Source organism: Triturus cristatus, chromosome 3_2 (genome assembly GCF_964204655.1).
Source record: "Triturus cristatus chromosome 3_2, aTriCri1.1, whole genome shotgun sequence".
Lineage (NCBI taxonomy): Eukaryota > Metazoa > Chordata > Amphibia > Caudata > Salamandridae > Triturus > Triturus cristatus.
Window position 1 is genome coordinate 895,007,605 of NC_140584.1, and position 13,243 is coordinate 895,020,847.

Genomic DNA, 13,243 nt, shown 5'->3' on the forward strand with positions numbered 1-13,243 from the left:
GAGTGGCGTGGTGAGCAAAATAACAATGGATTAAACCCAGATCTGTGACTGGGGGTGAATGTTTTGCCAATGTGCAACATTCCGTCCATCATCTTGTGTGTTTTGCTGTTCGCCCTATGTGGGAAGGGTATGCCCAGAGACGTGGGTCCGTGCTCACTACGCCACTGGAGTCAAGCTATCCTGGCTGAGGAGGGGTGAAACCCCGAAACCGGTCCTAGGATGCTTGATTCTTCTCCAGGGAAGACATGGCTTGGCAGTTCGGGCTGGACTGTTCACATGAGGCACAGGGTCAAGACTGATTTGCATATGGCCATGTCTGAACTGGGGTGGGGTGGTGAGCAAAATAACAATGGATTAAACCCAGATCTGTGACTGGGGGTGAATGTTTTGCCAATGTGCAACATTCCGTCCATCATCTTGTGTGTTTTGCTGTTCGCCCTATGTGGGAAGGGTATGCCCAGACGTGGGTCCCGTGCTCACTACGCCACTGGAGTCAAGCTATCCTGGCTGAAGAGGGGTGAAACCCCGAAACCGGTCCTAGGATGCTTGATTCTTCTCCAGGGAAGACATGGCTTGACAGTTCGGGCTGGACTGTTCCCATGAGGCACAGGGTCAAGACTGATTTGCATATGGCCATGTCTGAACTGGGGTGGCGTGGTGAGCAAAATAACGATGTAATAAACCCAGATCTGTGACTGTGGGTGAATGTTTTGCCAATGTGCAACATTCCGTCCATCATCTTGTGTGTTTTGCTGTTCGCCCTATGTGGGAAGGGTATGCCCAGACGTGGGTCCCGTGCTCACTACGCCACTGGAGTCAAGCAATCCTGGCTAAAGAGGGGTGAAACCCCGAAACCGGTCCTAGGATGCTTGATTCTTCTCCAGGGAAGACATGGCTTGGCAGTTCGGGCTGGACTGTTCCCATGAGGCACAGGGTCAAGACTGATTTGCATATGGCCATGTCTGAACTGGGGTGGCGTGGTGAGCAAAATAACGATGGATTAAACCCAGATCTGTGACTGGGGGTGAATGTTTTGCCAATGTGCAACATTCCGTCCATCATCTTGTGTGTTTTGCTGTTTGCCCTATGTGGGAAGGGTATGCCCAGACGTGGGTCCCGTGCTCACTACGCAACTGGAGTCAAGCTATCCTGGCTGAAGAGGGGTGAAACCCCGAAACCGGTCCTAGGATGCTTGATTATTCTCCAGGGAAGACATGGCTTGGCAGTTCGGGCTGGACTGTTCCCATGAGGCACAGGGTCAAGACTGATTTGCATATGGCCATGTCTGAACTGGGGTGGCGTGGTGAGCAAAATAACGATGGATTAAACCCAGATCTGTGACTGGGGGTGAATGTTTTGCCAATGTGCAACATTCCGTCCATCATCTTGTGTGTTTTGCTGTTTGCCCTATGTGGGAAGGGTATGCCCAGACGTGGGTCCCGTGCTCACTACGCAACTGGAGTCAAGCTATCCTGGCTGAAGAGGGGTGAAACCCCGAAACCGGTCCTAGGATGCTTGATTATTCTCCAGGGAAGACATGGCTTGGCAGTTCGGGCTGGACTGTTCCCATGAGGCACAGGGTCAAGACTGATTTGCATATGGCCATGTCTGAACTGGGGTGGCGTGGTGAGCAAAATAACGATGGAATAAACCCAGATCTGTGACTGGGGGTGAATGTTTTGCCAATGTGCAACATTCCGTCCATCATCTTGTGTGTTTTGCTGTTCGCCCTATGTGGGAAGGGTATGCCCAGACGTGGGTCCCGTGCTCACTACACCACTGGAGTCAAGCAATCCTGGCTAAAGAGGGGTGAAACCCCGAAACCGGTCCTAGGATGCTTGATTCTTCTCCAGGGAAGACATGGCTTGGCAGTTCGGGCTGGACTGTTCACATGAGGCACAGGGTCAAGACTGATTTGCATATGGCCATGTCTGAACTGGGGTGGGGTGGTGAGCAAAATAACAATGGATTAAACCCAGATCTGTGACTGGGGGTGAATGTTTTGCCAATGTGCAACATTCCGTCCATCATCTTGTGTGTTTTGCTGTTCGCCCTATGTGGGAAGGGTATGCCCAGACGTGGGTCCCGTGCTCACTACGCCACTGGAGTCAAGCTATCCTGGCTGAAGAGGGGTGAAACCCCGAAACCGGTCCTAGGATGCTTGATTCTTCTCCAGGGAAGACATGGCTTGACAGTTCGGGCTGGACTGTTCCCATGAGGCACAGGGTCAAGACTGATTTGCATATGGCCATGTCTGAACTGGGGTGGCGTGGTGAGCAAAATAACGATGTAATAAACCCAGATCTGTGACTGTGGGTGAATGTTTTGCCAATGTGCAACATTCCGTCCATCATCTTGTGTGTTTTGCTGTTCGCCCTATGTGGGAAGGGTATGCCCAGACGTGGGTCCCGTGCTCACTACGCCACTGGAGTCAAGCAATCCTGGCTAAAGAGGGGTGAAACCCCGAAACCGGTCCTAGGATGCTTGATTCTTCTCCAGGGAAGACATGGCTTGGCAGTTCGGGCTGGACTGTTCCCATGAGGCACAGGGTCAAGACTGATTTGCATATGGCCATGTCTGAACTGGGGTGGCGTGGTGAGCAAAATAACGATGGAATAAACCCAGATCTGTGACTGGGGGTGAATGTTTTGCCAATGTGCAACATTCCGTCCATCATCTTGTGTGTTTTGCTGTTCGCCCTATGTGGGAAGGGTATGCCCAGAGACGTGGGTCCCGTGCTCACTACGCCACTGGAGTCAAGCAATCCTGGCTAAAGAGGGGTGAAACCCCGAAACCGGTCCTAGGATGCTTGATTCTTCTCCAGGGAAGACATGGCTTGGCAGTTCGGGCTGGACTGTTCCCATGAGGCACATGGTCAAGACTGATTTGCATATGGCCATGTCTGAACTGGGGTGGCGTGGTGAGCAAAATAACGATGGATTAAACCCAGATCTGTGACTGGGGGTGAATGTTTTGCCAATGTGCAACATTCCGTCCATCATCTTGTGTGTTTAGCTTTCCAAATGGACCACTACAGCCTCACATAAATTAAACCCATTACCTGGACACCTCAATTGCTGAACGTATCCCTTACTTGCACTATTATATAGTTAAATCTTTTGCTAACGTAAATTGCTTCATTTCATTTGTAGAGCGTATCAATGTACCCTGTTGCAAATATGTCTGTCACCCTTAGTCCATAAAGCGTTGACCATGTTATGTAAAGTAGTTAAAGAAACATTCATATGATTTGTGTAAACCTTAACTAAAGCTAAACATTTTAGTTGATTTTGTAGCATCCTTTGCAAGAAGTTTACGATGGTGACAATTATTTTTTGTTCCTTCTTCCAAGGTGAACTTCCCCTCTCCCTCGCTGCATGCACTAACCAACTTGATATAGTGAAGTACCTCCTGCAGAACCAATACCAACCAGCCAACATTGCCGCCAAGGACACCAAAGGCAACACTGTCCTGCATGCTCTGGTGGAGATTGCTGACAACACTAAAGAGAACACCAAGTTTGTGACTAAGATGTACAATGCAATTCTGATTCTGGGGGCAAAGATTCACCCCACTTTGAAGATGGAAGATATTGCCAACAAGAAAGGACTCACTCCATTAAAACTTGCTGCAAAGACAGGCAAGATTGGGGTAAGTGTGCAGAAACACTGGCCACCATGCTAACAGACTGAGTTTTGGTCACGTGGTATGCAGGTTTAAGATCCACAAATGGCCAGTTAGACTGGTATTGCTGTTTTGGTCAAACAATCATATTTTCTGCCAACGTGGAATTACGAGTACCCTAGAATTCTTAAATACACCCAGGAGGAATAACTGCCTAGAAAAAGGCCAATTATTCTGGCAAAAACCTGTGCATAAGGGTGCAGAACTACTGCATTTTACAAGGTAATCACCACTTTGGGCCGAAGCGTGCAATTATCTTGTGATGGTGCAGTGATATTGTCCCCCGATGGTAATGCTGAGTGCTGAGTGCACTATTACCACACCTGTCTTACTGGCCTACTTGTAAGGAGGCCCTTCTAGGTTTTACAGTTACTTATGTTTCATACAAATATACTCAAGACATATAGGCTTAGGGGTAAAAGTCCAGAATTTGTAGACGAATAAACTGAGTTGGGCACCCAGTGAAAAAACTCTAATCACGATAACAGAAAAATATTGTTTAATGAAACAGTTAATAAAGAGAGAACCGACAATAACGAGTAAGGCATGTAAACACTTGTACGATGCAAAGGAAATAGAAGGTAATAATTCAAGATGAAATCATTCAACAAGAAAATTGTAACTTACTGGACCAAGCTCGATAATTTATGGGTCCTCTTCACACGGTTGAATTAAACTAAGTGTTAAAAGATTATTTAAACTAAGCTGAACTCAAAAAGCTTCTTAAGCTTTCTATCCAAGTCACTCGAAATTTCTGATTTAGCTAGAAACACGAATCTCTGATCAAACCTTGAATTCTATTTGCTGCAGACATCTCACATGAGGACTTCATAGAAACGTGTTGTGCATGTTTTTTTATTCCACTGGGTCATGGTGTTCTATGATTCTGTGGTAAGTATCCATCATGAACTCAACCACAGGGCATGAACTATCAGGATATAACCTTCCTATCAGTAAATATTGATTATATATTGTTTTCCTGGTCTATTGAGTCACCTTAGATGAACAGTCAGCTGCCTTTCTCAGTTCTCATTTTGTATGCGTCTAGGTCTTTGCATACATCCTGCGGCGGGAAATCAAGGAGCCCGAATGCAGACATTTGTCCCGTAAATTTACAGAGTGGGCCTATGGACCAGTGCATTCATCCCTGTACGACCTGTCCTGTGTGGACACCTATGAGAACAATTCTGTCCTGGAGATCATCGCCTACAGCAGCGAGACCCCGGTAAGAACTTGTGCCAACATAACCTGTGTAAAGCAAAACTGGCTGGAGAGCAATGGAGGACTGTAAGTAAACTAAGAGTTAGGGAATTATTCTATCACATAGGCATTAGTGGGAAAGGAGGTAGGAAAACTCATATTATTAGGCCCTGAAACAGGGGGAGTACTGAGCTTACCTAACAGTGGTGGATGAGTTGCTCATTGCAAAGATGTCTTTGGCTTTCTTTGAGATGCGCTTGAGTGTTTTCCAGGCCCTGGGACTGTAGTTGATCAGGCTTCTCTTCTGGTAGTTTCACGTTTTGCACTTCTTGATTTTAAATCTGGGAATGTTTTAGCTTCTTGTTTTGTCTTGGCCTTCCGAGGTAGTTAGTTTTGGTGGTAGAATGTTTTTGTTACTTCAAGCTAGGTGTTGTTAGATTAGATTTAGTCCCACATTTTGCAGCAGTGAGTATGAGAGAATGAGAGCATGTCTGTGTGTGTATCTCACTGCACATGGTGGAGTGTTTCCAACTGTTCATAATATTAAAGACAGGTGCAAAATAATCAGGGGTAGATTTGTTTCATTCTCTGAAAACGTGTGTTACCTGGAAATTTCAGAGTCTATTGTGATAAGACCATCGTACTCAACAAATCCTGGGACCATCACTTTCCGCAGACTCAAGCAGGGTAGTATGAAGAGGAAATGTTCGCTGGTAACAGATGAGCATGTTTGTAAGGTAGAGGGACTGCACAAGCTCTCTGGGTCATTTGTGTTTTTGTTTTGGACCCAGCAAAACAATTCAATTATCAGCATTTGTTCCTGGTGAGCATGGCTGCAGCCTTGTGGCTCGTGTGCTGGTGCTTTCTTGAGTCAGCCCTCCGCGTAGGGTGTAGCTTCAGTTGGGTCGTGGTTCTTGCACAGTCATCGGCAGTTCTAGGAACAGCAGAGCCCTTCGTCTTCAGCTTTAGTTATTTCCTGGGTTCCTTAAGGTTTGCTCTTAGCATCGACAGGAAGGAAAGAAGCGTGATAGAGTATCGATCCAAACACACTACTGCAACGCTTCTCAATAAAGGGATATAGAGAGTTCCCACACCCATGGACATTTAGTGGGATTGTATAAAGAATTTCACCTGTAGTTTGCCAAAAGCTCACCCTTGCACCCTTAAGCAAGGTAGGAGGCTGGGGGCATCATTTATACCGTTTCAACTCTGAGGCAAGAACGAGGTGGGAATAGGAGTTGGCTTCACACACAGAATCATCCGGAGGGCCGTCTTGGACTACCCCATCCCAGCATTGCATTAACAGCAGCACCTGCTACAGCATGCGGTGATGCCGTCATTCTTGAAAACTCGTGAGAGGAAGGACAGAGCAGGAATGAGTCGCTGTTATGAGAGTATTTCACCTACCTGCTGACTGAGAAAACTAAAGCTTGCAAAGTCAATTGCAACATCTAAGAGCAAGAACTTTGCAGATGAAAAGCTGGAGGGTTCTTCTTTTGAGACCAACACCATGTCCCACTATTTAAGATTCAGGCATAACACCAGTCATGGTGGAATGGGAGGCAGAAAAACATAGAAACTGATCTGCAGCCAGCAGTGCCTATTGTTCCAGACGAGGTGCCGCAGGAGGAACAGTCCGAAGTTAATCTGGAAAATGATGACACTCAATCGAATGGAAAGCAAAGCCCATGCATGCCACTGAGAGTAAAACACCTGTATATAGAAGAAGCCACTGAGGGACCACAATAGAGTCTTCCACCCTTGATTTTTTCCTCCTCCATTTTTGTCTCCTGTTGTCGGAATAGCTTCTAGTGGTCAGGTTCTACTTATGTGACAACAAAACAAAAGTTTAAAAAACACAAAACAAAAAAAATCACACAAAATATTCTTTAGTTGCCTTTAAATGTGAAATAGAACAATTTCAATAAGCATTAAGGGGCATATTATCAACAGCCAGTGATAATTATCGCTGGTCGCCCTTAGCGTTAAAATGTTTAACGCCGGCTATTGCAGATAATTATCGCCATGCTAGCGCTGTATTAACAACGCTCAGCGCAATGGCGATAATTATCCTACCAATAGCGATGTATTCCATGGAACATCGCTGGTTTTCCAGCGATGTTCCATGGAAAACGGCGATACCCTTGATGATAGGCGCCTGTGGTCAATCCACCCCCCATGTTAAGTATACCTTAGTCAGGAATTTAACAGATGTTAAATTCCTGCATTAAGGCATACTTAACGCGATTTAAATTAAAAGTCAATTTTTGTGAAGAAGAATGACTGCAACCTTCTTCACTACTTCCATTGTCACATTTGGATCCAACATGAACAACACGACTGCGATTCCATATGCGACCATCATTTGTTTTTACTGCATTCTTGAAGATCTTCACGACAGTCTTTACATCAGTGAACTTAGACCAATTGAGACACCCAACAGGTGCTCTAATTTTAACCATGTCTCCCTCTTTGAATTCCACTAATTTGGCTGACTTACGAGCATCAAAATATACTTTCCTTTTCTTTTGTAAATAGTATTCTTTGTCCCTCCACTGACCAATGTCATTGTGTTTTATACCCTTATCCAAAGTCATCCAACCAGGGCATATAATAGTATTTGCAGCTCTTCCTTTAAATAATTCAAAAGGAGTCTTTCCTGTCGAAGAGTGTGGAGTAAATCTGTAAGCTGTGATCCTTCTTTGCAACTCCTCTCTCCAGTTCAAACTGTTTACTCTTGCTAATTGAATACTTTCTTTCAAGGTCTTATTCAATCTTTCTATTGCTCCATTGGTCTCCGGATGATAAAGCGAGGTTTTCTTATGAACAATTCCACACTTCCTCAAATATTCCTCCATATCACCCGAGCAAAACTGTGGACCATTATCAGACAGCAAAGAACCTGGAAAACTTTCATGTTTAAAAATTGCATCTAAAAACTTAATAACAGCCTGAGTAGAAATATCACGTACACAACTCACTTCTATCCATCGTGAATATAAATCAAGTAAAACTATCAAATATGGAGTGTGATGCTCACGATGAAGTGGTCCAACAATATCAATGGCTATTTCATCCCAGGGACACATGGGTAACCTCCTACAGACCATCAGAGTTTGTCTTGATTTAAGAATCTTATCACTCATGGAACAAGGAACACAATCACGCACCAAGCGCTCCACCATTAAATCCAGACCAGGCCACCAAAAATCCTGCCTAATCCGCTCCTTAGTTTTACAAATACCCATGTGCCCGTCATGAGCCATTTTTATAATGTTGTCTCTCAAACTCAGTGGAGGAACCAACCTCGTCCCTCTGGTTAAAATACCATTACCGATGGCAAGCTCATCACACACCATTAACCAAGGCTTCTCCAGCTTGTTACCTTTATTTTGAGAAATCATGTCCATAACTTTCAGCATTTCCTTGTCCTTCTTTACTTCATCTCTCCATTCATCTTCCTTGATAACACCTGAGGTGATCTCACAAACACTCACATCAAACTCCTCACCAATGTCTTCATCTCTTACAACATCTTGACAATCTACAGTATCTACCAAACGTGATAGACAATCTGCTGAAACATTACATGCACCTGGAATATATTCCATGGAAAAATCAAATTCCTGAAGAGATATCACCCACCTCCTGATTCTCGCGGAAATGGAGTCCAAGCCTTTTTTCTCCAAAATCTCTTTCAATGGTTTGTGATCAGACCTTACAATGAACCGAGTACCCCAAACAAATTTCTTAAATTTGTTCAAAGCCCAATGAATGGCTAAAGCCTCCTTTTCAATAACCGAGTAATTTATCTCAGCTCCTCTTAGACACCTTGACGCACAGGCAACCAAACAGTCCTGAGAATCTCTTTTCTGGATTAGCAATGCACCAAGACCTTTGTTACTCGCATCTGTCACAACATACGTTAAATCACCTGGTTTGTAGGCTTGTAGATCAGGAGCATTCCTTAGATCAAGCTTAACATTCATAAACTCTACCCTACATGCCTCACTCCACACAAACTCGGTTTTCTTTGAAAGTAAACTCCTTAACTGACATGTCTTGTTTGCAAAGTTTTTTATAAACTTACAATAAAACTCTGCCATTCCCAGAAATGAAGCTAGCTCTTCTTTCGAACATGGTTCCTTCAGATTAACAATAGTGTCCACCAGCTCTTTTTTCGGTTTTACACCATTACCAGATATGTGATGACCCAAATAATCTACCTCTGTCACACCAAACTTGCATTTCTCAAAACGTAGAGTCAACCCAGCTTTAATCAATCTGCTCAACACTTTCTTAACTCTCCCATCATGTTCTTCCAAAGTCTTCCCGAAAATTAACAAGTCATCCTGATAACACCTGACCCCTTTAATTCCCTTGACCACCTCATTCATAATCCTCTGAAAGACAGAAGCGGCTGAAACCAGTCCGAAAGGCATCCTCACAAACTTGAAAGCTCCCATAGGTGTAATAAATGCCGTACGTTCCTGTGAACTCCTCTCTAAGGGCACCTGGTGATACGCCGACGCTAAATCCAGTGTACTAAAATAGCAAGCACCATCCAAAGTCGATACCATCTCATCTATGTTAGGCAAAGGAAACTTATCCACCACCACCTCCTTATTAAGTGCACGCAAGTCCACACATAGACGAATCTCATTATTGCTTTTCCTAGCAACCACAATGGGGGCCAACCATTCTGTCGCCTCAACCGGCTCAATTACCCCAGCATCCAACAATCTATCAATTTCTTTTTGTACTGAATCTTGCACACTTACAGGAATTCTCCTAACCTTTGCTACAACAGGTTTTGCACCTAACTTCAATTTTATACAATGGTTGTACCCTTTCAAACAACCTAACTCATTCTTGAATAACTCACCAAATGTTTTTACATACTTTTCACCACTATTCTCAACAGACTGCACCCTCACAGGTGGATTTCCATTTGGGTCAAGAATAATACCAAGCCTCGCTTGGTGTGACCAACTCAGTAAATTATCCCCTCTCTCTGCTACATAGATGTTTGCATCCGTAAACCTCTCTTTGCACTCCAGACTAGCCTGAAAATATCCCAACATCTTTATGGGAGCACCCCCATAACCTGTAGGTCTAACATCACACTACCCTTCCTTGATAATATCGTAAAGCTGCCTTTGCGATATTTTCCCTTGTTGGTTTCACAGCCACGCCTACTTTGCATCTCATTAGCGATGCAAAGTTAGGCGTGCTGGAAACGGGCACTAAGTCAGCAAAACACGCGATAGCGTGTCTTTGCTGATAAGGCGATGTAATTATCGCCACTTTTCACCCGAAAACGGACGCAAAAGCGGCGATAATTTTATAGCGCCGCTTTGCTGATATGCTCCTATATTATTCTTGTTCAGCAGCCCAGTACTTTGCAAAGACTGACATTCAAATGATGTCAGTGAGTAATCATATATAGCTCGGCTGCAGGCTAGACCATGTGGTCAACACCCACTGTAAGGGCCATAGGATGTGCCCAGCTGAGGTTGGTTGTTAAGATGAACTGGCCATAGACTGCATATGGTCGAATACTGTATGTATCAGTGGCAGCCAACCACAGCTGGTGGCGAAGAATCCTATTAGTCCAATCAGATTTCAATCTTTCCTTCCTTTTATTAAGGGGAGGTAGATATGCAATGTAGAGATTCATCACACAGCACTAATGCCTGCATCATGTGACCAATATCCTTAGAAAGACCCTGGTCAAACATATTTAATGAGTTGTTCCTCCTCCACTTCTTCTTACCGCACATGGCAATCATTTCTAGTGTCAGGTTCCCCCTTCCTGGTTTCCTCGGGGTTGTGCTGATGCTCAAAGGGGTCCACCTCTCGACTGCCCCAAGTCCGGAATACATATAAACACGGACTGGTGAAGTAGTCTAGTGAAGGAAGGAAAGGGTAGGGACAGCATGGAGGGAGATCTGGGGAGGACACAAGAAACACACTATTAGTCTTTGCTGTTGGTTCAAACCCACCCAATCAGACAAGGTAGAACAGTGGAGTAATTGCATTAGTTAAACACGCTACCTGCAAAGAAAGAGAACGATGCAGTGATACCAGAAGAGAGAAGAGGGTGATTGCACTGTTCCAGCCTCTAACTAACCAGAAGAGAGGACACATCACATACACATGTTATATATACATAATGATTCCCCCTCTACCACTGACGAGAGTGAAGGGTTCTCTCCACCTACCCGAAGATACAGGTAAACCAGTTCAAAGTGCAACACAGTGGTCTCCTGCACACCCTCATATATCTTTCACTCTCCTAAAATAAATGAAAGATAACGAACAAGCGCACATGAAGAAATGACAAGCAGCAGAGGTACAATCATCTCTTGTACATTGCTGTAAACGAAGGCACACTGGCCTGTACGATGCCCATGAGCATCCAAATGACAGTGATTGTTTTGATTCGCTAGGCACTGACCATACTGCGTGGAAATAACAATCTCTCCACAATTTCAATGTACTTCAGCAATTAATCATTCCGGCAAGGCATATCCAGGAGTAAAGTATTTCATGTATGCCAGCCCAAGATGATCAAATCAACAGAAAGACCAAAGTGAAGAGCACCGTGTCAGCAGTAACCCACAGTAGTAACCGCCTGTTGCGTTCAAAATAATTATTCCAAGGGCCACACTTACCTCTGGCCCGCAATATTAAGTAGAATAAAGAGCAGTTGGCAACGTGGAAGGTTCAAACGTTTATTAGCCACCACAGAACTCTATATAGAGGAGCCTCGTCGATCCTCACCCATCAGGTGCGCCGAGGAAGACTGCTGGCTCCTTGACAGTAACACACTTTCATACATTATCAGTGCAGCATACAAAACCTTATATGTGGAAAAGTACCAGTTAGTCCTGGCGCCCCTAATGAGCTCATGCCTATTTCTAGTTTCGGTTACACATACAAAGGGTTACTATCTTTACAGAGAAGGTCGAAAGGGTGACTCCCTCCTCGTCCCAGGTCTAGAGGAATTTGCTTGATACTCCCTTTTAGCAGATGTGACCTTGCTTCTCAGCAACTCAGCCTGTCTCCTAATAAATGCAAGAAAAGGGGGAAGCAGAGGGAGTGCGGAAGAGACCACGTGATTCCCAAGCGAAAGAGCCGCAATCCAAGATGGAGGCGGTTCGGTTCTCGGCCCTTTTTGTCGTGCTAAACATAATTGGGGATTTCGAACCGTTTAATACACCATAACTGATCAGACTGTCATTAGATATACTGTGCTAATCATACCATAGTGACTTGAATACCTCAGAACGGCCCTTTTAGCGCAGCATAGCTAATAACGGGGTCAGTCTTCAAAAATACCCTCATCGATCTGCATTAAGTCATGCATCTCCTTCTGAACCCGCTGGGTATCTATTCTGGTTTGGATGGGCTTGGGCCTAGGGATGGATCGGCGAAACTGAGTAGCGCAATATGCACAGCAAGCAGGCCCGCACTGTAGACAAAGGCAGCAGGTGAAAATGAACCCTATTGCTCCCAAAAGAATCATAAATAACTTCCATCCCCAGGTGGTCACCAAATCCCAAAACCACCCGGACAAAGACCAAGTACCAGTCTCAGTGTGAATTTCAGAGGCTAGCCGATGCAGTTTCTGGATGGCTAAATGGACAGAAGGGGCGGAGTCAGGTATATATACACAACAGGAACTGCCGATGACTCTACAAGCTCCTCCGCGATCAGCTAGGATAACATCTAAAACAAGACGATTTTGAAGGGTCACAAGCCGGGTCGCCTGGAGCTCCACTGTGATATTAGTTAATATTCCTGCAGTAGTATTAACCACCCCTTCCACCACTCTAGATAGCCTCTTAACTTCTTTACTATTGAGGATGGGTCCCCATATGGGCAACACCCCTTTTATGATATCAACGAAGTGTTGGGCTGGAGTGTCAGTCTGGTCAGTGGCGTCATTACTGGCGGCTTCAGCTTTCAGACTCCGCCGATTTAAGGAATGAGAATTATGATAATCAGAAGGAGCTATGTAGACCGGTGGGTAAAGGAAAGATAAGTAACATCTACCTGCCCATCCTCTGGGTAGCCAAGTGTATGCGTTTTCACCGCACACAAAATAAACATTGGGAGGGGTGAGTGTTTGGGGACTACTGAACGTCTGCAGTCTATAAGTGTAATTACATCTACTATAACCTACGAATAAATGTCCAGTACCCTGCACACAGAAGGAGGAGGATGTATTCAGTACCGGGACCGGAATGATTTTCTCATCTGAGACATTTCGCTCCTGGAAATACTTGAAATACTCAGTAAAGTTAAAAGTCATGAAATCCAATACTTCATCCCTCAACCAGGTATCATTTTC

The 13,243-nt window shown here is 44.7% G+C and overlaps 1 protein-coding gene across 4 annotated transcripts in view; it reads left to right on the forward strand.

The window, feature by feature from the left end:
• TRPV1 (transient receptor potential cation channel subfamily V member 1) overlaps positions 1-13,243 on the forward strand; it is a 460,649-nt gene that overhangs the window by 164,437 nt on the left and 282,969 nt on the right. For all 4 annotated transcript variants that reach the window (XM_085649322.1, XM_085649326.1, XM_085649325.1 and 1 more), the window contains exons 6-7: positions 3,353-3,651; positions 4,733-4,909. In XM_085649322.1, the coding sequence (XP_085505448.1) occupies positions 3,353-3,651; positions 4,733-4,909 (476 nt within the window). The remainder of the gene's footprint in view (positions 1-3,352; positions 3,652-4,732; positions 4,910-13,243) is intronic.